The sequence below is a fragment of the Thamnophis elegans genome, chromosome 7 (assembly GCF_009769535.1).
Source record: "Thamnophis elegans isolate rThaEle1 chromosome 7, rThaEle1.pri, whole genome shotgun sequence".
NCBI lineage: Eukaryota > Metazoa > Chordata > Lepidosauria > Squamata > Colubridae > Thamnophis > Thamnophis elegans.
Window position 1 is genome coordinate 4,684,071 of NC_045547.1, and position 27,330 is coordinate 4,711,400.

General features: G+C 44.6%; 1 protein-coding gene across 2 annotated transcripts in view; it reads right to left on the reverse strand.

Moving 5' to 3' along the window:
- The window catches only part of MKLN1 (muskelin 1), a 45,387-nt gene extending 22,067 nt beyond the window's left edge, over positions 1–23,320 (reverse strand). Inside the window, exons 1-8 of one of the 2 annotated variants that reach the window (XM_032221749.1) lie at positions 23,208–23,320; positions 22,811–23,003; positions 16,496–16,573; positions 14,343–14,408; positions 9,259–9,371; positions 5,334–5,546; positions 3,217–3,438; positions 654–783 (exon numbers count right to left, since the gene is read on the reverse strand). In XM_032221749.1, coding sequence (XP_032077640.1) covers positions 654–783; positions 3,217–3,438; positions 5,334–5,546; positions 9,259–9,371; positions 14,343–14,408; positions 16,496–16,573; positions 22,811–22,892 — 904 coding nt within the window. In that variant the 5' untranslated portion in view covers positions 22,893–23,003; positions 23,208–23,320. Of the gene's footprint in view, positions 1–653; positions 784–3,216; positions 3,439–5,333; positions 5,547–9,258; positions 9,372–14,342; positions 14,409–16,495; positions 16,574–22,810; positions 23,007–23,207 lie in introns of both variants that reach the window. The other variant, XM_032221747.1, reaches the window with a different exon arrangement.
- Between the last annotated feature and the right edge of the window lie 4,010 nt (positions 23,321–27,330).

The following is a 27,330-nucleotide window of genomic DNA, read 5'->3' on the forward strand; positions in this document are numbered from 1 at the left end:
TGATCGACAAGCTCAGCATCTTAGCCACTGAGATATTAGACACACTCAAATCTAGCAACCGTTCTTTGTATATTTTAAACTCCAGTTCCCTAATCACCTTTGTGATCATCTCCTCTGTACATCAGTAGTCAACCTTTTTATACCTACCGCCCACTTTTGTATCTCTGCTAGTAGTTAAATATTCTAACCGCCCACCAGTTCCACAGTAATGGTGATTTATAAAGTAGGGAAGTAACTTTACTTTATAAAATTTATAAAGCAGAGTTACAGAAAACCCCTACTGCCCACCATGAAAGCTGGAACGCCCACTAGTGGGCGGTAGGGACCAGGTTGACTACCACCGATCTAATCCATCCATCCCATCCATCCCATCCATCCCATCCATCCCATCCATCCCATCCATCCATCCATCCATCCATCTAATCCATCCATCCCATCCATCTACCCATCCATCCATCCATCCATCCATCCATCCATCCATCAATCCATCCATCCATCCATCCCATCCATCCATTCATCCATCCTATCCCATCCATCCATCTAATCCATCCATCCATCCATCTAATCCATCCATCCATCCATTTCTCCAAAATCTGTGGACTTCAACTCCCAGAATTCCCTGACCCAGCCGGTAAAACCAAGTGCAGCCTTACCCATCCCTGAATCCTTTTTGGTGCCATCCGAGATGATATCCACGTGGTCGCTGTCTACGTCGTAACTGAAAAAATCGTTCAAGTATGTTTTCGACCTTTGTCCGCCGAACATATACAGGCAACGGTTTTTCTAAAAGGGAGGGGGGAGAAGAAAAGATACGCTGAGTTGTTCACCCTGTTTTTAGGTGTGGCCTAGAACAGATGTGTTTTTAGGTGTGGCCACCAACCTTTCGGACCTCAGATACCACTAAATTCGTAATTTTTTTATATTTTTTTTTTAAAAAATTATTTAAAACAAACACAACATTACGTGCTGTAGAAAGTGTATCAGTTGGTTACAAAAATACTTTTGTGCATCTCTTCCATAGTCAGCAAATATAATTCTTAGTAACTCAAGCAGTTTAACTCAAATATTTGTACATATCTCCATTTTCATTTGACTATAATTGTTTAAGCGTCCTTCATCATAAAATATACCAAGATTTAAAATATACCCACGTACTGGCCTTTCAATTGCTATTTCTAAAATCCTCCACTAACACTAAATCCTTACGTCCTATTCTAGCTAAACATCCATAATATTTAATAACAAAGTTTTCTAATCCTCCTAAATTCGTAATTTTTAATCCCTCGGACCACTGATATGATCTGCCTAGTCACTGGCCAGGTGGGTGTAGCTAGGTGGTCATGTGACTGGGTGGGTGTGGCCAACTCGATGTCACTCGTGTCAAAGGGCACCTCGCCGGACTCTACTCGCCCCTCCCAGCCACTCCTCACCCGGGCTCCTTAGGGCCCCGACGGGAAGCAGTTGTTGGAACTAAGCAGCCACCATGAGAAAAAGTTGGCAAAACAGCTCAGCTCAAATTGGATCTGACGGAGAAGGAGGCTCAGCAGAAGCACCTCACTGAGGACTAGGAGCATAGACTTCCAAGCGGGAGTGCAAGGCCAGGTGCCGGCGCCTGGAGGCTCAGCGGGCTGAGGTGGTCAGCCAGTTCCAGGCCGTGATGCCGTCCCACTGGAACGAGGCCCTCGGCTCTTCCCCACCAGCGGCTCTTCCCTCCAGCCTTCGTCCAAACCCACAGGAGGCTGAAGCAGACACCCCAAGTTGGAATTTCTGCCCCCCCCCCTGACCCGCACAAAAAGACCCCAAAGGGGGAGACTCTCTGCAGCAACACAAGCGTTCATTGCACGCATCCGTCCCAGGGGCCGTAGTTTGAGGACCCCTGATTTAGTGCAATATAAAAAATGCAAATAATTTTTCTGTGGACCATCAAAATTTTCTCACAGACCACCAGTTGGTGACTGCTGGTCTAGAATGCAGGTAAGTCATAGTGTGTTCCAAGTTCCAACATCACTGAGAAAAGGGACTTAGGACGTTTTTTTCACACTTACAACACGTTACAGCATTCCCCCGTGATTGTGGGATTAAAATCCAGAGACTCGGCAACTGACTTATATTTATGACGGTTGCAGTGTCCTGGGGCCATGTGACCCCCTTTTGAGACCTTCTGACAAGCGAAGTCAATGGGGAAGCCAGATTCACTTAACAACTGTCTTAACAACGTAACAAGCGTGGTGATTCACTTAACGACTGTGACAAGAAAGGTTGTAAAAAGGGGGCAAAACTCACTTAACAAATGCCTCACTTAGCAATGTGAGTTTGGGGTCGGTCACACTGGTACCAGAAATTTACGCTAATAATTTTGGATATTAGTTAATATCAATGGAATTCAAGAGAGGTTGGACTCAGTTAAATGATGACTACTTAGAGATTCTAGCTGATCGCCCTCTTCGTTGATCAAATTTTTATTGTTTTTTCCCTCTATAACATCCTAAATAATCACATTAACTTTGTTGTATCATCACACCTGTATATTTCAATCTTATATCGCTTCTATATTTATATACATTCATCTACAGTTCTATTACATTTCTCTATTGTTTCTTGGCTAAATTAACTTTATTCCTCTTATGCAGCCATTTATACCAATTATCCCAAATTTCATAGTATTCAGACTCTTCTTTGTCCTTTAATCTTAATGTTAACTTGTCCATTTCTGCACAATCTAGAATTTTCTGAATCACTCATTCATCTGGGGGAATATTACTTTGTTTCCAGCATTGGGCAAACGCTATTCTGGCTGGAGTCAACAGGGGTATTAGTATGTATTTAATTTTCTCTCTATATTTCCCCTTGGTTATTCCCAGCAGAAAGAGTTCTGGTTTATATTCCATTTGTTCCTCTGTAATTTGTTGTATCCATTTCCAAATTTTAATCCAATACTTTTGAGTTTCCGGGCAGGTCCACCACATATGATAGAAAGTCCCTTGCATTTTCTTGCACTTCCAACAGGTTCGGATACATTTTGGGCAATCTCATTGGTGGTAAACGACAACATTTTAAACATATTTTCTTTTGTATGCTACTGATCTGGTTAATTTATGATCGCCCTCTTAATTCCGCCCCCCAGGTCCCTACAACTCCCTATATAAAATTGTAATAAATTAACACACAGGCCAAAATAATACACTTAAAGCAGTCCCACAGAAGGCTGGTCCTTACCGAATGAAATAACATGCAGTGTCCTATTCTGGATTGAACGTCTTCGGGTCCAGCATTACACGAATCTTCTCGCAAGAGTTTCCATATCCGGCACTGACAGTCAAAAGCGAAGAGGCCGCTGAATTGCGGTTCACTGGCCCGGCTGTCGTCCACACTGCCGTTGCAGGTCAAAATCCTTCCCCCGAAGGTATAGATCATGTGTTTCTCTGAATCCATGCACATCTGCAAACAAATGGAAGGCATTTTTATTAAAAACTAGACGATAACCCAGTGTTATTTATTGGGGGGGGGGGGGCAGGGGAATGTCCAGACCAAATGTAATTTCTAATGTTGGATTGTCCCCCTTACCAGAGGGAGCCCCCTGGTGGAGTACTGTGAAGCCGTTACCATGGCAACTCCACTGCGCTTCAGAAGCCATTTTACGACAGTACGGTTGAAGCCGTTTTAAGGCACAACAGGCTGTATCTTAGCAAATCACACAGCCCGAGGGGTGTTAGGGATGTCTTAATCCCACAGTATTTTTTTCCATAGAGTAAGTAATCCGTGTTCTAAGTTTGGTTGAAATTGCTCAAGGCGTTCTAGGGTTATGCTGGAACATACAAACATACATACATACATACACACAAACACACACACACACACACACACAGAGTCATTTATATATAGAGAGAGATGCTATTCTATTCTATTCATAGGAGGAGGAAAACGACGACAAGTGTGGGTTCCTTGGTGGTCTCTGAGCTTGGTTGTTTTGTTGCAGATGTTTCATGATCCAACTAGGTAACCTCATCAGCTATTTATATATATATAGATGATTATTGGGGAACATTGAACTTGGATATTAAACCAATGGTGAATATTGACCCTTGGAAGGTGGATGAGGATAAAGGTCTCAAGAAGAATCCTTGTGGGCAATGCTTTTGTCCACTCAGTCAAAACATCTGCCTAGGTGAGCTAGAAATATCGAAGTGAAGTTCTCCAAGGGTGGAACACACACACACACACAAACACACACACACACACACACACACACATTTATATCTATCTCTATATCTATATATCTCTATATATCTATATCTATCTATCTATCATCTATCTATATATCTATATCTATGTTATATTTGTGCTGATAATTGGGGCATACCAGGGGTTGTGACACTAAATATATACCTTCCTCCCTGGCTTCTGCTGATAAGGAGGAGAACCTGTGGCTTAATGGCTAAGACGTCTGCCTAAGATGTAATAGAGCACAGGTTCGAATCCCAGTAAGGGTATGGCTAGCTGATGAGAGCTAAATAGCTTGAAATAGATCTATACTAGTCTCTATTTATTTATCAGCACAAATATAACACAAATATAACAAAGGCAACAGTAAAAATATTGGGTTTCTGTCGTGATGGACTCTTGTGACGAGCCGATTGACAGATAATGGAAGCTGTTAGCTTCCTCCCATAATTGGGGCATACCAGGGGTTGTGACACTAAATATATATATCTATATCTATCTATCTATCTATCTATCTATCTATCTATCTATCTATCTATCTATCTATCTATCTATCTATATCTACATCTATCTATATCTACATCTATCTATCTATATCTATCTATCTATCTCTCTATCTCTCTATCTCTCTATCTATCTATCTATCTATCATCTATCTATCTATTTATCTATCTACATCTATCTACCTCTACCTCTACCTCTACCTATCTACCTATCATCTATCTATCTATCTATCTATCTATCTATCTATCATCTATCTATCTATCTATCTATCTATCTATCTATCTATCTATCGAGAAACCAAACCTTGATGCAGCATTCCAGATGTGGCCTTACCAAGGCCTTATAAAGTAGTATTAACCCTTTGCATGATCTTGATTCTATCCCTCTATTAATGCAGCCTAGAATTGCATTGGCTTCTTTGGCAGTCGCAGCACACTTGCTGGCTCATATTGAAGTGACTTTCCGCCAGGACTCCCAAGATCCCTCCCGCTCACAAAGCATCACACAACAACCCCTGGAGGTTGCAAACCCATCCTTACCAGCACAAATACAATTAAAGCAACGCTCCAAGGGCTCTTAAGCTTAGGGTGCGAATGAACGACACTGACCTGATGGTCGAACACAAGCTTGGGGCCTCCGTCAGCGGCCGTGTCTTCGCTCAGCAACATCCAGGTGTTCGTGTCGATGTCGTAGCGGTAGAAGTCGCTTTTCAGGGATTTGCTGTTCCTCACAGAGGAATCCAGGTAACGCCCCAAGGTGTAGATCTGCCTTCGCTGGATGTCGATGCACATCTTGTGACAGGACCGAGCCGTTGGACCGTTCTGGAGAGAAGAAAGAACGGGAAACGGGTTAGGCCGGTTCAGAAGGGGGGGGTGCGCAGGATCGGGACTCTGCAGAACCCGGGATTCAGCTGTCTTCCATCTGTGAAACTCACACAGAGAAAATGTTGGGTGTTTTGTAGCGCTTGTTATATGTGATAAACAGAAGAATCATTAATTCCTGCTGGCTTTTTTTTTTCTTTTTTTCTTTTTTAGGAAAGCTGTCGATCGCTCCTGTCAGAAATATTTTCAGATCTTCGGTCAACCTGAAACTCTCTTTGGGAAAACTGGCGGAAGATCACGAGGCTGTTTCAACTATGTTGAAAGGTGACAATTAGCACTTCTTTAAAATTTATTTAGGTTTTTGGGTAAACGGCAGCGAAATTGAATATTTGTAGACAATCACACATCTGGGACAATAACTCCTGTCCTAATTTTGGAAGCAAGGTATTTTATCGTGCGTTCGTGCTACCGGACTTAACGGAAGAGACAATCAAAGCCATGCCTTTTTAATGTGTTCTGGGATGCCAGATGGCCAAGCTTTGGGGAAATCTAACTAGGGATCGTTAGAAAGGAAATGGTTGTAGAGATTCTCAGCCATCCAGGTTGTGGTTATCCCAAAGGGGCTTTTTCAAGAGGCAACTGGACTTCCTTGTTTTTCTTTGAAGATGTTTCGCTTCTCATCCAAGAGGCTTCTTCGGTTTTGACTGGAAGAATACTACCGTATTCTTTGAACTATAAGACGCACCGGTGTATAAGATGCACCAAGATTTCAAAGAGGTAAGCAAGAAATTTAAAAGTTGTTGTCCTCCCCACCTCCCAGGAGCACTCTGCACGCTTCAGTGGGATAGCAGGAAGGCAAAAATGTCCATTTTTCACAAAAACGGGTGGAAAATGGGGCGTTTTCCACAAAAAGGGGGGCATTTTCCCTTTCCCCCAGCCCTGCTGAAGCCTGCGAATGTAATATTCACCAGCCTTTCTCCCAGATAACCGGACACACTTCTGGGCCATTGTACATCATGAAAGTACTTTGTATTTCAAGAAAATCATTAACACAGAGAAGCAAATGTTCTAAGAATTCACAGATCCTTCTTCTTAATAGCTTGTTCATGACCATCCTGCCTTTCCCCTTACAGCAATATTGGAAAACATCTGAAGTCAGGAAACTATTTATCTGGCTTTGGCTGTGATCAGTTTGTCTCCGATTTTAATTACGGGTCAGAAAAGCCAATGACCTTGGCATCACCTGCTCTGCGCCAGATGTTCAAGTAGGACTCCATGCACTGGTGTTTATGAGAGATAGGTACATTTTTTGCTTTGGGGGAGAAATAATTAATCACTGATATACTTTCTACATTTAAGGGAATGTGTCCGTATTTTGGGGAGGGGGGTTCGAATTTAATGTTTCGAGTTTAATGAAATTTGTATGCCGCCCACTCCCATTGGGACTCTGGGTTGTGTTGTTAGTAACTGCTAGGGGCCTTGTTAAATCCAGAGGTGTATAAACATAACGAATACAGAAAAATGAAGGAGATATATAACTACGGTTAGCCCTTAGAACCATTTGCTCAGTGACTTTTTGAAGTTAGAATGGCGTTGAAAAAATTACATACGATTGTTTTTCACACTTCGTTGTTAGTTGTGAAATCGTGTCCGACCTATCGCGACCCCCACGGACAACATTCCTCCAGGTTTTCCTGCCTTTCTACCATCCTCTGGAGTCCATTGAAGCTCACGCCAATTGCTTCAGTGACTCCATCCAGCCACCTCCTTTTGCCCTCCATCGTTCCCAGCATGAGGCTCTTCTCCAGGGAGTCCTTCTTCCTTCTCATTAGGTGGCCAAAGCACTTGAGTTTCCTCTTCAGGATCTGGCCTTTTAAAGAGCAGTCAGGGTGGATCTCCTCTAGGACTGACCGGTTGGATCGCCTTGCAGTCCAAGGGACTCAATGCAGGAGTCTTCTCCAGCACCAAAGTTCAAAGGCCTCCATTCTTTGGCGCTCAGCCTTCCTTATGGTCCAACCTTCACAGCCATCTGTTACAACGGGGAAATCCATAGCCTTGACTATGCGCACTTTTGTTGGCAGGGTGATGCCTCTGCTTTTTAGGATGCTGTCTAGATTTGCCCTAGCTTTCCTCCCCGGGAACAGGCCTCTTTTTATTACTTGGCTGTGGTCCCCATCTGTGGTGAACCTGGAGCACAGGAAAATAAAATCTGTCACTACCTCCATGTCTTCCCCATCTATTTGCCAGGAGTTGAGACGGCCAGATGCCATGATCTTAGTTTTCTTAATGTTGAGTTTCAAGCCGACTTTTGCACTCTCCTCCTTCACCCGCATCAAGAGGCTCTTTAGTACCTCTCTGCTTTCTGCCATTAGAGTGGCATCAGCTGCATATCTGAGGTTGTTGATATTTCTCCCAGAAATCTTAATTCCAACTTTTGATTCATCTAGCCCTGCACTTACAACCACCGATTCACACTTACAGCCACTGTATCACAAGACCAAAATTTGGAGGCTTGGCAAGTGGCACATATTTGTGACGGTTGAAGTCTGTCGTGGTCATATGAACACATTTTGCGACTTCCTGACAAGCAAAGTGAGTGGGAAAAGCCAGATCACTTAAACACCTTTTAATTAGCTCAACAACTGCAGTAATTCACTGTCAGGCTAATGATGATTTAATAGCTGACCAGGTGCCTGTAATGTTGTTGTAATACAGTAATGCTGTAACAATGATGCAATGGTAGGAATGAGTCAGCAGGGTTATTTGACTGTTACCACTTTAAAAGTATTATAAGAGAGGCCCGATTGGGGCATAGCTCTCTCTCTCTCCGTGCGTGCTTCTGTGCTGTAGCTGTTGATTGTTTGACCTTTGCCTAGTATGTGTATGTATATATTCTTTTATAGAGACAAACCACTATTTATTATTACAAACCTCTGTTTGATGTTATTGCTTCTGGGTTGTCTCAAATAGTCACAGTGTGAGCACTCTGACATTCACTTCGCAATGATGGCAGGAAAGACCGAAAGTTGGGGCAAAACTCACTTAACATGTGTTTTGCTTAGCAATGGAAATGTTCGGCTCAATTGCGGTTGTAAGGTGAGGACTACCTATAACACACAGTAGGGATACGGCATTTTTAAGCCTTTAAAAACACTTCATAGCAATATTTTGTTCTATAGCCACCAGGGCGAGGCGAGCAAATCTTCCTGTTGCAAACGTTGAGGGGTGCGAAGTTAGGAGAATTGAAGACTCTACTCAAGGAAAGTCCATTTAAATCCTTCCCAAATCCTAGGACCTTGAGATCCTTGCTGGCTACACCAGAAGGATTTAGTTTAATCCTTTTTCTCTGCATGGATATTTGATGAAGCCCAGCCCTGTTTGCTGGACCCAATTCGCCCATCGGTTCCAAAACTCCCATTAAACATGTTTCTTTTTTTTTTAAAAAAAAAAATTCTTTTGCTTCATTCTGTTCTGCCAAAAAAGCATCTTTGTTTATTTTCAGCCACGGAACAGAACAACTTTTCCATCAACTCTTATGAAAGACAAGCGGGGGAAGGGGGGGGATGCAAAAAGGAGTGTGACTTTGTATTCTCTCAAAATGCACAAGAAGGGAGAAGGGCGAGAGGGCGACCTCCATGCTTGCACACAAAACCCCGAGTTATCTGGCTTGGATTACACTGCCTGCTCCTAAAAGAAACATAAAGGGACTTGCCTCTTTTTCGGTGTCTCTGGATATACACGTCCACTGGTTTTCCTTCACGCTGTACGCCCAGAAATCCGCCAGATCTTGCGTCCCGTCCCAGCCGCCAAACAAATAAACGGTTTCTGATCAAAACATTAGAAAGGGGGGGGAAAAAGGACATTACTCCACCAAATGTGAGGCCCCCAAAGCTCGGCTGCAAAGAAAAAATGTTGGGGTCTCCGCTTCCCCAGAAATGGAAAGCTGTTTGGTTTAAACTGAAGCAAGCTAGAACTAAGGAGAAATTTCCTGACAGTTCGGAGAATTAATTAGTGGAGCGTGAGGCCCTTGGACTGCAGGGCGATCCAACCGGTCAGTCCTAGAGGAGATCCACCCTGACTTCTTTGGAAGGCCAGATCCCTGAAGAGGAAACTCAAATCCTTTGGCCACCCAATGAGAAGGAAGAAGGACTCAACTGGAGAAGAGCCTCATGCTGGGAAAGACTGAAGGCAAAAGAAGAAGAAGGGGACAGCAGAGAAGGAGGAGGCTGGATGGAGTCACCGAAGCAGTCGGCGTGAGCTTCAATGGACTCCAGAGGATGGTAGAGGACAGGGAGGCCTGGAGGTATGTGATCCATGGGGTCACGATGGGTCGGACACAACTTCACGACTAACAACAACAACAACAACGAATCAGTGGAACTGTTTGTCTCTGGAAGTTGTGGGTTCTCCATCACTGGAGGTTTTTTAAAAGAGATTGGACCACCATTTGTCTGAAATGGTACACCGTTTCTTGCCTGAGCTGGACTAGAAGACCTCCAAAATTACTGCAGTAGGATGTAATTACGCTTCAGAAGGGGGGGATGATTGGAAAGGGAGGGAGGGAGGGAGAGGGAGAAGGAGAGAGGGAGAGGGAGAGGGAGAGGGAGAGAGAGAGAGAGGGAGAAGGAGAGAGAGAAAGAGAGAGGGAGATCTGATTATAACCTCTGCTTGCAACAGCTGTAATGGCCACTATCACCCACCAAAAGGTTACCTTGGGTCGTTAGCTGTAATTACACTGTTTATTCTGGGCACCGAGTAGTCGGTGTTCTTTGCAAAGAGTACATCCCTTTGTGTGCCTAAATTCTCACAGCTTACAAAACCCACATTTACTACAATGGACCAATTGATAACCCAGGGAAGGGGGGAAAAAACAGGTTTGGCACATGCCGCCTATCCAGTGAGGTCTCCCATGAAACATCTTGCGACGTCTAGGCAGGGCACACCATTCACAAACAGGAATTCATCCGACGGGGAGCTGGGAGAAGGAAAGTCCTCCAGCGCAAAGACAGAGTACATTCCTTCCTAATACAAACGGAGCTTTTCGAGGGCAGAGCAGACAGACAGACAGGTCTGTTACTCACCATATTGTGGAATTATAGGCCAGTGATGGGGAAAAATTTTTGCACTGAGCGGCAAAAAAAAAAACCACGTGGAAACGTCGCACACACGCACGCTTGCTCATCAGGGCCGCGCTCCGGAAAAGCCGAACTTCCGGATTATAGCATCCATGCGTGCCCGACATTAGCTGGCCAGCACGCATGCGCAGGCTGGTTTTCGGCACTGCCACACGGGCAAAGGGATCGCGCTCCGGAAATGCCAGACTTCCAGGTTCTGGCGCGCATATACACCCGACAATCAGCTGGCCGGTACACGCAGGTGCACACCGGTTTTCAGCACTGCTGTGCGCACAAAGGACAGCAGATCGTCACACACGCATACGTGCCAGAAACGCGGAAGACAAAGAGGCAAAGGCTGCGCGTGCCGGGCGACATGGCTTCGCATGCCACTTTGGGCACATGTGTCATAGGTTTGCCATCGTGGTTATAGGGTAAAAGATTCGGGTCACCCCCCCTCACCTTCCTAAATGCAGAATTTGTAAAACTCCCAATTTTTTTCAGTCTCCGGATTTGACGGGAGAGGCTGTTCTCTGGAAGTGACAGCGCTATAAATAACCAAAGTTATTTTTGGTGCCTAGTCAAACTTAAGAATCGCGGAACAAAAGCCCTGTGTTAAGAGAAGTATTATTTTAAATGCCTGTTCAAATGCCTCTTCCTTTGCCATATGCATTCAAATTCTTGAAATCTACATTTCTAAAGGTCAGGACATGATTCTTGAAAGATCCGCCCTCTGTGCACTCAGGAATTTAATTTTTATGTTCCAGTTTCCAGTTTTTAAGCTTTGTTCCCCAACTGTTTTTATTAGAAAGAACTTCTTGTTCTTTTCACAGACAAGTCTTGGTTTTGCTTTCAAGTTGCCTCCTTTCTATTCTATTTGAGTTTTATTCTTCTGAGTTGATGAACAGTCGACTGACGTACGACCACAATTGAGCTCAACATTTATGTTGTTAAGCGAGACGGTTATTAAGTCAGTTTTGCCCCATGTTACAGCTTTCCTTGCCACTTTTGTTAAGTGAATCACTGCAGTTGTTATTACTAACACGGCTGTTGAGGGAATCTGGCTTCCCCATTAACATGGAATGGAATGGAATAGAGAATAGAATAGAATAGAACAGAATAGAACAGAATAGAACAGAATGAAGAATAGAGAATAGAACAGAACAGAATAGAATAATAGAAAAGAAGAAAATAGAATACAATAGAACAGGACAGAATGAAGATTAGAATAGAATAAAATAGAATAGAATAGAGAATAGAATAAAACAGAACAGAATGAAGAATAGAGAATAGAACAGAATAGAATAACAGAAAAGAAGAAAACAGAATACAATAGAACGGGACAGGATGAAGATTAGAATAGAATAAAATAAAATAAAATAGAGAATAGAATAAAATAGAACAGAACAGAATGAAGAATAGAAAATAGAAAATAGAAAATAGAATAGAACAGAACAGAATAGAATAGAAAAGAAGAAAATAGAATACAATAGAACAGGACAGAATGAAGATTAGAATAGAATAGAGAATAGAATAAAACAGAACAGAACAGAATGAAGAATAGAGAATAGAACAGAACAGAATAGGATAATAGAAAAGAAGAAAACAGAATACAATAGAACAGGACAGAATGAAGATTAGAATAGAATAGAGAATAGAATAAAATAGAACAGAACAGAATGAAGAATGGAATAGAATAAAGAATAGAACAGAATAGAATAGAATAGAATAAAGAATAGAACAGAACAGAATAATAGAAAAGAACAAAGCAGAATACAATAGAACAGAACAGAATGAAAAATAAAATAGAGAATAGAATAGAACTGAAGAGAATGAAGAGAATAGAACAGAATAGAAAAGAACAAAACAGAACACAATAGTACAGAACAGAATAATTTAGAACGGAACAGAATAGAAACAGGAACAGAACAGAATAACAGAGTTGGAAGGGCCCTTGGAGGTCTTCTAGTCAAAAAAAAAAAAAAAAATGACCAAATGGGCCAACTTTAAAAGTGAGCATTCAAAATACATCCAGAGAAATGGCCTGACTACTATCTGACCCCCCCAAAAATTAGAATCTCACTTACGACCAGATGTAATGTCATCGTTAATACAGGGAGTCCTCGATTTAGGGACTTCACAATTGAGCCCCAAATTTCAGTTACCAAGCAAGGCATTTGTGAAATGAGTTATGCCCCATTTTATGGCTTTTTTTTCCACCGCAACTGTTAAGTGAATCACTGCAGTTGCTAAAGTTAGTTACACGGTTGTTCAGTGAAACCGGCTTCCCCCTGAACTTTGCTTGATCAGGTCACAAAAGAGGATCACATGACCCCGGGATACTGCAACCGTCATAAATATGAACCAGTTGACAAGTATCCGAATGTAAATCACGTGACTCGTGACCATTGGAGTGTGTGTGGGTGTGCTGCAACGGTCATAAGTGTAAAAATGGTCACTAAATGAACTGCCGTAAGTCGAAAGCTACCTGTATTTCCTATCACATTTCTCAAGTTGGAACTGTGTTATTTCAGAATTCTCAATTAAAATCTCAGATCCTTTCACATTTTCTATCCACTAGGAGGTGCTTTCGAACTGCATCAGCGCTTACTGAAACAATATTGGTGGGGTATAATAATTTAATCCCTCTTACGCGATCGTAACTGGAACAGGTAAAGTGAATTGGAGTTAGGAGAGATAAATATTTGGTGGCAATTGTTCAGCCAAACGGAAATGGGACTTGCTTTAATTAAAGCTCAGTGAATTTTTTTTTCCTCCCTTTTAATTTGAATGCTTGGGCATTAGGTATATATTGAAAACAACACGTCACAGGTCAGAAGCCAGCAGTAAGGGTTTAGCAACGTTTTTTTTTTTTTAATATTATTTGTTCGCATTTTCAAGATGGCTCACAAGAACTAGAGATCGGAATCACCACAATAAACAGGGGGAAATAGGCATTCGGATAAAACACACCGGACGTTTTAATAAATATCAAAATTGAAAGAAATGAAAAAAAGAATACAATAGAATACCAGAATTGGAAGGGACCTTGGAGGTCTTCTAGTCCAACCCCCTGCTTAGGCAGGACACCCTACACCACTTCAGACAAATATGTTATCCCACATCTTCTTTAAAATGTCCAGCGTTAGAGCATTCACAACTTCTGGAAGCAAGGTGTACCACTGATTCATTGTTCTAACTGTCAGGAAATTTCTCCTCAATTCTAAGTTGCTTCTCTCCTTGATTAGTTTCCATCCATTGCTTCTTCTTCTACACTCAGGTGCTTTGGAGAAGAGCTTGACTCCCTCTTCTTTGGGGCAGCCCCTGAGATATTGGAGCACTGCTATCATGTCACCCTGAGTCCTTCTTTTCATTAAATGAGACATATTCAATTCCTGCAACCGTTCTTCATATGTTTTAGCCTCCAGTCCCCCTAATCCTCTTTGTTGCTCTTCTCTGCACTCTTTCCAGAGTCTCCACATCTTTTTTACATTGTGGCGACTGAAACTGAATGCCGTGTCCCCAGTGTGGCCATAATACCAAGGCATTATAAAGTGGTATTAACACAGCTGAGAGCTGGTGACTTACCCAAAACAATCAGCCAATTTTGGGGCTGAGAGTAGACTAGAATCCGAGTCTCCGGTTTAAAAAAAAAAACACCAGGAAAAATAAGAAGGCTCACCTGTCTGAACATCAATGACCATTTGATGCCCTCCTCTCATTCCTGGCCTGCTGTCCTCACCATCACCTGTTTGAATCGAACAAAACAACAATCAACCATTAGTGGGTTTCTTTGCCCTTCTTCCTATGCCCCAACAAATCCAGCTGCATTAAAGAAAAAAAAAACCTTTGGAATATAGGTAGTCCTTGACATATAACAGTTCATTTAGTGACCGTTCAAAGTTACAACAGCCTTTATAGATGGCATTTAGATCCTAAAAAATTGGCCTGTATGTATCCGAATTTACAACCTAAATGCTGGAGAGGTGATTGTGTTGATGCTACATATTATCATATATGGTGGACTTGTAAAAAGGTTAAAGCATTCTGGATAAAAATATGGTGGATTATGCAAAATGTGCTTAAAAAAAGGATAAAGTTTACCCCTCAGTTATTTTTGTTAGGTATAACTACTGATTGTACTGTTATAGAGACTAACTTGATTTTGTACTTAATGGCAGCAAGACTGTTGGTGGCGCAATACTGGAAGAAGGAAGATTTGCCTACTACTCAAGAATGGACAATAAAAGTAACAAACTTAGCAGAGATGGCTAAAATATCAGCATATCTTAAGGACCACTCAAATGAAAAATATAAACTGGAGTGGAGGAGATGGACTGACTATATTCAAAATAAATACGGAACTAAGAAACTCCAGATAGTTTTTGACTGAAGAAGCAAGGAATGATATAATCTGTTTAGAGTTAGCCTAACAAAAGAGGAGTTAAAGCTCAAATGAAAGATGATACTAACTTTCTTTAAGTTTATTTTAGCATATGTTTGTTAAAAGATTTATACCCTGTATTTGTTCTGGGAAGTCGGGGGGGGGGAGGTTTGGGGGGGTGGGCGCGGTTGGAGAGGGCGGGGGAGGGAAAGGTAAATATTTGTAAAAGCCTTTTTTTAAAAAAAATTCAATTTAAAAAAAAAGTTACAACAGCCTTGGAAAATAGTGACTGATGAGCATTTGTTTTTACACCTAATGACTGTTGCAGCATCCCCAAAATTCAAATTTCAGACGCTTGGCAACTGGCTCATATTTACAACGGTTGCTGTGTTGGGGGGGGGGGGTTAATGTGTCATGTGATCCCCTTTTGCAACCTTCTGATGAGCAAAATCAAAGGGGAAGCCGGATTCACGAACAACTTTAACGAGTGCAGTGGTTCGCTTAAGAACCGCAGCAAGGAAGGTGGTAAAATTGGGGGGAGGGGACGGACACTTGCTGAAGGACTGCTTCGCTTAACGAGAAAAATTTGGGGCCCAATTGTGGTTGTTACCAACTCTGAAGATGACCTGAGCAAGGCCATTTTCTGAGCTTCGGTGTTGCCACACTGGAGCTGAGGGATAGGGAGGGGGGAATAGAGATAGATGGGGTTTTGTAGCCAAAGCAAAGTACTTTCTCCTAGGAACCAAGGACATTCCCACAGGTGGTTGGAGAGAGGAGGAGTTAAGTTACCAGCAACTGGGTGATACGATGATTGGACCATGTGATTGGGTGTTTGAAGAAGGGGGAAGAACGTTTACTTTTAATTAAGTGAAAACCATGGTAATATTCAGTCGATTTTCACGGTTCACCGACAAAAGCGCGCCCGACAAAAGTGCGCCCGACTAAACCGTGGTGACAAAACCGCGAGTTCTAAACTGCGCCAACGAATGAGCGATGAAGCGCGCCGACAACAGCGCGCCAACAGAAGCGTGCTGTAAACCTAACCCTAAACCTAACCCTAACCCTAACCCTGAACCTAACCCTAAATCTAAAATTAACCCTGAACCTAACCCTTACCTTAACTTAAATCGCGCTTCTGTCAGCGTGCTGTTGTCAGCGTGCTGTTGTGGGCGCGTTGATGACGTCGCAGTTTTGTCGGCGCGCTTTAGTCAAGCACGCATTTGTCGGGTCACGGATTTTCACCAGCCTGTGCCAATACGATATATCAAATAAACCAGTTCTTTGAGGAATCTACCTGCTTCGAGTTCTATTTATTATGGGTGTATTACTTTGAACCCTGACAGGTGCCTCACAATGGCACTAAAAAATTGTTGTTGTGAGTCAAGGTCTACCTTCTGCGTCAGTAAGGTCCTCGGAAATAGCTCATGGCCAACCCAGGTTCAATACTGTACCTTTGGTGCTTTTGGGGATGATCTGACCCCATCGTGGTTTGTATTCCTGCTGACTGATGTACTGGTTGAACAAGCCGTCTGTTTGAAAGGAAAAAGAAAAGAGTGAGCGGCCACGTTCTTCCCATCGCAACATCCTCGGTCACTAAATGTACTGTCATAAGTTGAGGACTACCAGCGTTTATAGCACACCTATTCTGCCCAGCGATTTGAATCCATCGTGCTGTCTAGACACCGTTGTGATAGCAAATCATGACAGAGTTTAAAGATTTTTAAAGAGTTTAAAGATTTTAAACAGGCCTAACAATCTTAAGGAAAAACAGCCAGAAATTAGGTCCACCCTGAACAATAGGCTGGCATGAAAAATACTTTTTAAGCAAATACCATATTTTTCGAACTATAAGACACAGCAGAGTATAAGACGCACCATAATTTTGAAGAGGTAAAGTTTTTGCACTCTGCGGGTCTCCCAAACCCTCTGCACACCTCATTAATTGAAGGGGGAAAAAGGGGGAGCATGCAGAGCTTTGGGAGGCTTGTAGAGTGCTCTTGGGGACTGGGGGGGGCAAAAATGGCCCGTTTTCTGCTCATTTTTGCCCTCCCTAGCCCCCAGGAGCACTTTGCAAGCCTCCCAAACCCTCTGCACGCCCATTTTTGCAAAGGGGGTGGGATTTTGCTAGGCCAAAAATGCTGTATTCATTGTACAAGATGCATCAAGATTTTCACCCTCTTTTGGGGGGGGGGAAAGGTGCATCTTATACTCTGAAAAATACGGTAAATTCAAACAGGGGCGTTGTAGAGAAATCGCCATGGGGCAAAAAAAAAAATTCTGCAAAAGAATGAAAACCCATTTGGGGTTTTCTGGAAAGCATCAGCAGTTAAGATTTGATCTTTTTGCACAGTCATGCTGACGGATCTCTTTTGCAAAAGCCAAGAGATCCATCACTCGGATCTTTTTGCTTTTCACATGAGTTGCTTTGAAGGGGGGCGGGGGAAGCATCACATCAAAATTCGCCCCTCGCCACCTACTATCAAGAGTTGGGCAGGATTTGGAAACGGGGAATGTAGCCTCTAAATTGGGTTGGCCTCAGGGTTGAGATCCCGTACAGGTAGTCCTCGGCTTACAACTGCAACTGAACCCCCCAATGCCTGTGGCTGAGTGAGACAGGGAGTTTTGCCCCATTTTACGACTGCAAGTTGTTAAGTGAATGGCTGCGGTTGTTAATTGAGTCACACGGTTGTCAAGTGAAATGGGCTTTCCTCCCCCTTGTCAGAAGGTCGCAAAAGGGGATCACATGACCCCCGGGACACTGCAACCGTCGTATGAAACGACAGACAAGCACCTGAATTTGGATCACGAGGTCATAAGTGTGAAAAATGGTCCTAAGTCACTTTTTTCAGTGCCGTTGTAACTTTGAACTGTTAAATGAACTGTTAAATGAACTGTTTTAAGTCGAGGACTACCTGTACATTAATTTGTGAGCAATTTGTGTTGCCTTTTTTGGCAGCTGCTGCACACGGCTGGCTCATATTTAAATGGTTGTCCTCTAGGACTCCAAGATCCCTCTCACAGTTAGCAATAGCAGTTAGACTTATATACCGCTTCACAGGGCTTTCAGTCCTCTCTAAGCGGTTTACAGAGTCAGTATATCGCCCCCACAGTCTGGGTCCTCATTTCACCCACCTCGGAAGGATGGAAGGCTGAGTCAACCTTGAGCCAGTGAGATTTGAACCGCCGAACTGCAGATAGCAGTCAGCTGAAGTTGCCTGCAGTACTGCACTCTAACCACTGCACCACCTCGGCTCTCTACCAGTTACTACCATTGAGGAAGGTACCACCTATACTGTACCTGTGCACTTGGTTTTTCTTGCCTAAATGTACAACCTTACTCTTTTCAGCATTGAATTTCATTTTATTAGATAGTGCCCAATGTTCAAGTTTGTCAAGATCCTTCTGCATCTTAAGCCTGTCTTCTGGAGTGTTGGCTATTCCTGCCAGCTTGGTGTCATCTGCAAATTTGATGAGTTCCCCATTTATTCCCTCATCCAAATCATTGATGAAGATGTTGAAGAGTACCGGGCCTAAAACTCAATTAACAACTGTCTAGTGTCAACCCTGAAGCTGGCCTGGCTGAAGCCATCTTGGAGCTTCAGTCACTCCACAATGGACCTGAGGGATAGGGAGGGAGGATTCGATAGCTGGGGCTGGGAAGTCAAAACAAAATACTTTCTCTTGAGAACCAAGGACGTTCTCACATATGGCCGGGGGAAGGAGGAGTGATGTCACCAGACCAGTGGATGCTGCCTTGATTGGCCCATGTGACTGATGGTTTGGAATTGGGGAGGGGAAACTTTCACTCGTGACCTCTCAGAGCTGGTTTTCACCAGATACGTGCCAATATGGTATTTCCAATAAAGCTATTCTTTGAGGAATCTACCTGCCTCGGCATTTTCGCTTGCGATGGATCTATTACTTGGAACCCTGATGTTGTGTTTAGCAACAGAAAGGTTTGGCCTCAATCATGGCGGTACGTCGAAGACTACCTGCACGCCGTATACATGGCTATTTTTCACACAATGAAAATGACAACCTAGCTGGCCCTAGGATCATCCGGAAAGGCCCTCTGGCAACACGAGAAGCTTATGCAAAATAAACACACAGCTTTCTGCTCTGTTTGGATTTGTCAGCCACCCACGGTGCAGAAAACAATAGCAACACCGAGAGTTAGAAGGAAGCCAGCAGTATATAACACAACACAAATCACAGGCTAAAAGTCCTCGGCGGCAGCCTTCCCCAACAGCTCACCCACCAGATGCCCTGAGGTTGCAATTCCCAGAATTATCTCTACAGGATAATACATTTTCAACATACTGTATATACTCGAGTATAAGCCTAGTTTTTCAGCCCACTTTTGGGGCTGAAAAAAGCTGCCTCGGCTTATACTCGAGTCAGTGAAAAATTTGCCCGAAATGGAGTAGAAAAAGGGGCGGGGCCATGCCGCTGGGTGACACTCGTGAATGGCCCAGTGCCCCTGTGAGTTTCCCCTCCCTCTGTGTCAGTTTGCCGCGCAGCGCGCACCGCACCATCCCCCCTCCTCACGTTCTAATGTAATGCAGGGCTGTCTTACGATTCCCCTTCCTCCCCCTCCTGCCGCTCTGCAACAATGTCCCACCTCCTCCTTGTTATGGCAAGCAGCCACATAGCGATGTCCCACCTCCTCTGGTACAGTGATCCAATGATAGGAATCACTGTGCCGTGTGTCATAGGAGGCGGGACATTGCTCCCGCGGCTGCACGGGACATCATCATCACAGCGGGACATCAGCATCATGAGGTGAGTGAAGTATTTCATTGAATACACCGCTAGTTTACTGTTTTTCTTTGAAATAAATATTCAAAAACATTATTGGTATCTATTTTTATTTTTGAAATTTACCGGTAGCTGCTGCATTTCCCACCCTAGGCTTATACTCGAGTCAATAACTTTTCCAGTTTTTTTGTGGTAAAATTAGGTGCCTCGGCTTATATTCGGGTCGGCCTATACTCGAGTATATACGGTACGTGGAACTTTTAGAAAAACACACACACACACACAACACACAGCCATGAATTCACCAGCTCCTTAACAAGACCGTCAGAAATGCCTCTGGCCTTCCTCTCAACTTGTCAGCTCTGCCCCAGCTTGGTTTTCTCAGAAAGGAAAACCTCAGAACTCCTTTGTAGTGAAAAGAGGGCTTTTACTAAACGCCAAGTGGTTACGATGAAGCAAAGCCGGAACTGAGATTTTACGCGCAAAGATTTGCCCAGTTCATCTTCCTCTTTTTTTGTTCCACCCACCTGTTACCTCCTGATTATCCAGTCACATTCGAAGTTGTTTTGGTTAGATCAGTGATAGCTAACCTTTTTGTCATTGCCTGCTGCTGCAACATGCATGCAACAACCTCCCATCGCCCCCCCCCACGCATGAGCGCGTGACCCACAGTGTTCACCCACCCACCCCGTGCATACGCCCCACTCCCCTCACCCATTTTTGGTTTCCAGGTCGGTGGGGAAGGATTTCCAGGCCCAAAATGGAGCATGGAGGGCCGTGCGTGCCCTCCCCACTCACCCTTTTTTGAGCATGTAAGGCCTCCAACACCAACCTGGAAGTCAAAACATGGCGCGGGGAGTGCTGCGCGAGTCCCAAAAATGCAATGCGAGCATTCCCAATGCATGTGTCCCCCCCGCACATGCACATCCCCTGCATGCACACACACTCCCGCGTGCCATAGGTTCGCCATCATAGGGTTAGATGATGGGTCTTTACCTTCCATTCCTAAGCCGGTGGCCTTGGGATGGGTCTACGACAACTCACCTTGGCGAACTGGACACAGCCATTTCGTCGCAGCCAAATTACTGCAGCCAATTCACCACAAGCTAACTCGCCATGGCCAATTTGCCATGAGACAACTCACCGCAGGGCAAGAGTTATACTAATATTGAAGAAACAGCCTAACACCGCTCTCCCAAACCCTCTGCACGCCCATTTTTGCAAAGGGGGCGGGGTTTTGCTAGGCCAAAAATGCTGTATTCATTGTACAAGACATCACCCAGATTTTCGCCCTCTTTTTTGGGGGGGAGAGGTGCGTTTTATACTCTGAAAAATACGGTAAATTCAAACAGGGGCATTGTAGAGAAATAGCCATGGGGCAAAAAAATTTCTGCAAAAGAATGAAAACCCATTTGGGTTTCCTGGAAAGCATCAGCAGTTAAGATTTGATCTTTTTGCAAGTCATGCTCACCAGGCCCAAAAGGTTCCATGGAGAGAGGTTTTTCCATGGTCCAGAAGGGGGCGTTGTTTTGTTTGCTGCCTGCATCCCTCCTGGGGCTTCGCTTGTTCGCGCAGAGAGTTTGTTGGCCTGCTGCAGACCGGTTCTGGTCCATAGACCAGGGAGTTGGGGACTCCTGATCTAATAGAATCATTAAGGAAAGGATGCCAAGGTAATGGTAAAGGTTCTCCTCGCATGTATGTGCTAGTTGTTCCCAACTCTAGGAGGCGGTGCTCATCTCCGTTTCAAAGCCAAAGAGCCAGCGCTGTCCGAAGACGTCTCCGTGGTCATGTGGCCGGCATGACTAAACACCAAAGGTACACAGAACGCTGTTTCCTTCCCACCAAAGGTGGTTCCTATTTTTCTATCTGCACGTTTTACGTTCTTTCGAACTGCTAGGTTGGCAGAAGCCGGGACAAGTAATGGGAGCTCACCCCGTTACACGACGCTAGGGATTCAAACCCCCAAACTGCCGACCTTTTTGATTGACAAGCTCAGCGTCTTAGCCACTGAGCCCCCGCGTCCCTTAAAGGATGCCAAAGAAGGGTACAAAATAAAATGTGAATGAACAAAATGTAAACAAATTATTTTAAATAATTAAATGAGCTGTGGTGGCGCCGTGGTTAGAATGCAGTACTGCAGGCTACTTCTGCTGGCTGCTAGAAGTTCGATCCTGGCCGGTTCAAGGTCGACTCAGCCTTCCATCCTTCTGAGGTCGGTAAAAAGAGGACCCAGGTTGTTGGGGGGCACAAAAGGCTGACTCTGTAAACTGCTTAGAGAAGACTGTAAAGCAGTGGTGGGTTTCAAAAATTGTTCGAACCTACTCTGTGGGTGTGGCCTCCTTTGTGGGAGTGGCTTGCCACCCATGTGTCCTGATGGGAGTGGCTTGCCGCCCATGTGACCGGATATGAAGATGCCGACGACACTTGTCAGAACCACCTTAAATTACCTCACACACAGCACTGGCATGCATAAGAATAGGATGTAAACTTGTTTTTTAAAAGGCATCTTTGGTTTGCGTTAAAACAACTTCAACACACGCAATGTTCTGATTGCACCACAAACGCAGTAGTCATCCTTACCTTCCACAGAGGCACTGAGTTTTATAAATATGAGCATGATAGTGTAGAATAATCATATCCAAGGACCAGTGGTGGGTTTCAAAAAAATTTGGAACCTCTTCTGTAGGTGTGGTCTGCTTTCCGGGTCCACTGGTGGAACCTCTTCTAACCCGTTCGGTAGATTTGACGAACCGGTTCTACCGAATAGGTGCGAAATGGTAGGAACCCACCTCTGCTGTAAAGAACCATGAAGCGGTATAGTGCTATTGCTAAATTGGATTGTTGGATTGTCCCGCAGCGAGTTGTCCCATGGCATGTTGGCTGTGGTAAGTTGTCTCATTTTGTCTTGGGATGGTGAACCTCTCCCTCGGGACAGCACAATGGGTTTCCCCCCTTCCCCAGCTCCCGACGCAAGATGGCCGTTGCGACCCAACCTTTTGGGCACTCACCGTTGACCGCTTTTTCTATCAACTCTTCGCACGCGTTGAAGTCTCCCTTCAAGACTAGCTTCTCGTGAAGGTCGGTCAGCATGGGGTGTTCCAGGGCGATCTTAGTTTTCTTCTGCAGGGACTCGAACGCCTCCGTGTAGTTGTGCTGGCGAAAGTGCTTCAAGCAGAGGCGAATGGCTTCCTGTTCACGGTACTACTGGAACACAAGAAAACCTATGAGAACAGCACTGAAGTGTGCGCACCGCGGGCAAATCAAAATGCTCCGAAGGACAGACTTAGCAGAAGGATATACAGGTAGTCCCTCGGCTGCAATTGAGCCCTCCCAGCCTCCATCCCTCTCACGTGCACAACATCCCTCCCTCTCAGGAGCTGTTTCATACACAGGTTACAATCCTACCTTGCTGTACCAATTGAGGCAGGGCTGTACCACATCTGGGTCATCAATACCATTGAGTTCAACATACCAGATGCTAAAATTGAAGCTGGGACCCCAGGACAGAAGCGGAACTGAAAAAAAGGACGGAGAAATTACATCATTCCATTCCATGAAATATGAATTCCTGCTGACTACAGATATTCATGCCCTGCTATTCTCTCGTCACGATTCCCCCAGTACAAAGTAGGAGCTGTTTGAGGACATGATTATCAGAATAATAGAATTTGTCGTCTTTCTATCCTTTCCTGTTGCAGTTTTTTATACTGGGAATAAGATTCCAAAACCAGCAGAGTTCCTTTTGAAAAGCAACAAAAACAATTAGGGGACTGGAGGCTGAAACATAGGAAGAACGGTTGCAGGAACTGGGTATGTCTAGTTTAATGAAGAGAAAGACTAGGGGAGACATGATAGCAGTCTTCTAATATCTCAGGGGCTGCTATAAAGAAGAGGGAGTCAAACTATTCTCCAAAACATCTGAAAACAACAAGAACAAGAAGCAATGGGTGGAAACTAATCAAGGAGAGAAGCAACCTAGAACTAAGGAGGAATTTCCTGACAGACAGGACAATTAATCAGTGGAACAGAAGTTGCCTCCAGAAGTTGTGAATGCCCCAACACTGGAAGTCTTTAAGAAGATGTTGGATAGTCATTTGTCTGAAACGGTATAGGGTTTCCTGCCTAGGCAGGGGGTTGGACTAGAAGACCTCCAAGATCCCTTTGAAATATTATGATTATGATTATTCTATTCTATTCTATTCCAAAATCTAGATCCTTCACCATCTTGCAATCTCCTTTCCATAAGTATTGCAAGATGTGGTGGCGCAGTGGTTAGAGTGCAGTACTGCACTCTACAAAGAGCCGAGGTGGCGCAGTGGTTAAATGCAGCACTGCAGGCTACTTCAGCTGACTGCAGTTCTGCAGTTCGGCTGTTCAAATCTCACCGGCTCAGGGTTGACTCAGCCTTCCATCCTTCCGAGGTGGGTGAAATGAGGACCCAGACTGTGGGGGCGATATATGCTGACTCTGTAAACCGCTTAGAGAGTGCTGAAAGCCCTATGAAGCAGTATATAAGTCTAACTGCTATTGCTATTGCTATTACTTCTGCTGACTGCCGCCTGCCTGCAATTTGGCAGTTCGAATCTCACCAGGCTCAAGGTTGACTCAGCCTTCCGTCCTTCCGAGGTGGGTAGAATGAGGACCCAGATTGTTGGGGGCAAGAGGTTGACTCTGTAAACCTCTTAGAGAGGGCTGTAAAAGCACTGTAGATAAGTCTTAAGTGCTATTGCTGCTAAGATCAAGGAAAGAAGAGAACAATCCGCAACACCCTGATTTCCTGAGCAAATTAAAACAGAGCACTTTCAAATGACAAGGACCAGCTTTGCCAGAAATTTTAAATGCCTTCCATTAGAGCGAAGCTTGCTATTTCGAAAGCGTCCGCGCGCGTGTGTGTGTGTGTGTGTGTGTGTGTGTGTGTGTGTGTGTGTCGGACTTTGGCATCAAAACGCCAAAGTTCCTCGCCGCGGGTGCATGAGCCCCTTCAAACAGAAATGAAACCTAGTGACTGCCAAGAGCGTTTCAAATCGCGCCACCGCTTACGCAGCTGTGCTTCTCATGCAGGAGAAATCTGAAATAATGGGAGTCATCGTCACGCCCGTTCGGGAAGAGTCCCAACTCCGTTCGTTAACACAAAGCGTGTGCGAAGGCAATACAGACAATGATTTTTTCTAGAGAAGCGAGGGCCTTCCCCGGCACCATCCCTTCGAGAACGCTGCGAGTGAAGCATTGTGGTGGGAAAGGACGCCGGGGAAGGCTGAATCTGGCCCAGTTCCCAGTTTGGAACTGGGGCAGTGATAACCACCAGAAAACTGAAGCGTCTGATCGATTGGTGTCTGCTTGAAGGTTAGCAATAAAGAGCGGAGCTCAAGTGTTAGGGAAATTTTATCTTCGGGCAGCCTCTCATTCTGGCTGGAGGTTAAGGCTTTAGGAGTGGACTTGCTAGTATATGAGGGGCTTTCCGTTTCTTTCCCCAATAAAGGTGGTCTCCCAATCTGATATCTTCTTCTTGTTGTAAAGTGGGACTAGGTCTAGAATTCACCGTCTCCTGGTTTCTAGCCTGGTGTCTTAACAAACGGATAAAAGTCTTTCTATTAAACATTTTCTACTAACTTGTAACAGGAGGACTTTTATCTCATAAATATCTTTATTCTGCATGTCAGAGCACTGGAAGGAAGGAAAAGAGGAAGGAAAAGAGGAAGGAAAAGGGGAAGGGAGTGAGGGAGGGAAGAAGGAAAAGAGGAGGGAAGGGAGAGAGGAAGAAATGAAAAGAGGAAGTGAGGAAGGAGGGAAAAGAGGAAGGGAGGAAGAAAGGAAAAGAGGAAAGAAAAGGGGAAGGGAGGGATGGAGGGAAGAAGGAAAAGAGGAGGGGAGGGAGAGAGGGAGGAAGAAATGAAAAGAGGAAGGGAGGAAGGAGGGAAAAGAGGAATGGAGGAAGAAAGGAAAAGAGGAAGGAAAAGGGGAAGGGAGGGAGGGAAGAAAGAAAAGAGGAAGAAATGAAAAGAGGAAGGGAGGAAGGAGGGAAAAGAGGAAGGGAGGAAGAAAGGAAAAGAGGTAGGAAAAGGGGAAGGGAGGGAGGGAAGAAAGAAAAGAGGAAGAAATGAAAAGAGGAAGGGAGGAAGGAGGGAAAAGAGGAAGGGAGGAAGAAAGGAAAAGAGGAAGGAAAAGAGGAAGGAAGGGAGAGAGGGAAGAAGAAACGAAAAGAGAAAGGGAGGAAGGAAGGAAGGAAAAGAGGAAGAAAGGAATGGAGGGGCGAATAAGGGAGGAAAGTACAAGGAAGGAGAAAGGGAACGAGAAGAGGAAGGAGTAATTCACATCAACACTCCCATTATTTTGAGAAGCTCCTGGTGAACATGTGGCATTCCATTCTCAACAGACCCCTTCAACCTATCCAGAGGGAAGAATCAGGAGGAGGAAGGCATCAACATTCAAAACCACAAAACAGAAGCAGCGGGCGAAGAGCCCAACAGCCGTGATACAGCCCAAGGCGGGGGTGAGTGGGATTCCAAAACCTGTCCCGCCAACGGCCTTAACCCCAAACAGATGCAACTCAGATATATTAGCTTTAACGGACAGGACCACCCAACCATTAGGGTGCAAAAGAAAATCAGACGCCTGCACTTCACTCAAACAAATCCAAGTTGGCTCAACCCATAGATAGCTGCCTAGGGCTACATCACAACATTTCCAATACAGAGATTCACAGCCCCTTTCCCTTTAAGACACCCAGGAAGGGAGGGAGAGGGGGGGGGCAAATTCAAGAATGTCTGGCTTCCTTGAGATGGTTGTGCAACTGGAGTTGTCCACCAATGTTTTATCTTTAACACATTAATCTTGTTATACTCTAAACCAGGGGTCGGCAACCTTAAACACTCAAAGAACCACAAAGGTCCTAACTGGAAGCCGCCCCCCCCCCACCCCCCTGTTCAATTCTGGAGCCGACCGGAAGTCTGGTTCCCACATCATAGAGTCTCCTGCTAGCAAGGCGTCCTTTTTCCTCTACCTGTCCTAACCGAAAGCCCTATCAATTGTGGAGCCGACCGGTGACAGGGAGCTGCAGCAGAGGGATGAAAAGAGCCACATGTGGCTCCAGAGCCGCATGTTGCCAACTCCTACTTTAAACCAGGGGTCCCCAACCTATTTGCCACCATTGACCATATTCAATGGTGGGTTTCAGCTCCCGTAGCAACCAGTATGCACGGCGTGCACACACATGCGCACCCACTTGCGACGCTCCAGCTGCTCGGCAGAGCACCGTAGGCTGCACGTGCGTGCGCAGATGGCCCGTTTCCTTCAAATACAGGTAAGGGACAAGGGCAGGCGGGCGGGCCCTCCAAAGCACCGTTCCGATATGGTGGCTGCTGCTTCTGGCAGGCACTCGTGTACCAGGGCGTACTGCCTGAAAGGATGGGAGGGGTGGGGGGTTGGAGACCCCTGCTCTAAAGATCTTGCACATTTACTGCAAATTAGGGTCATTATTTGGAAACAAAGGGAATAATAGTTCTTCAGGTGTTGTATATAATTAAATGGA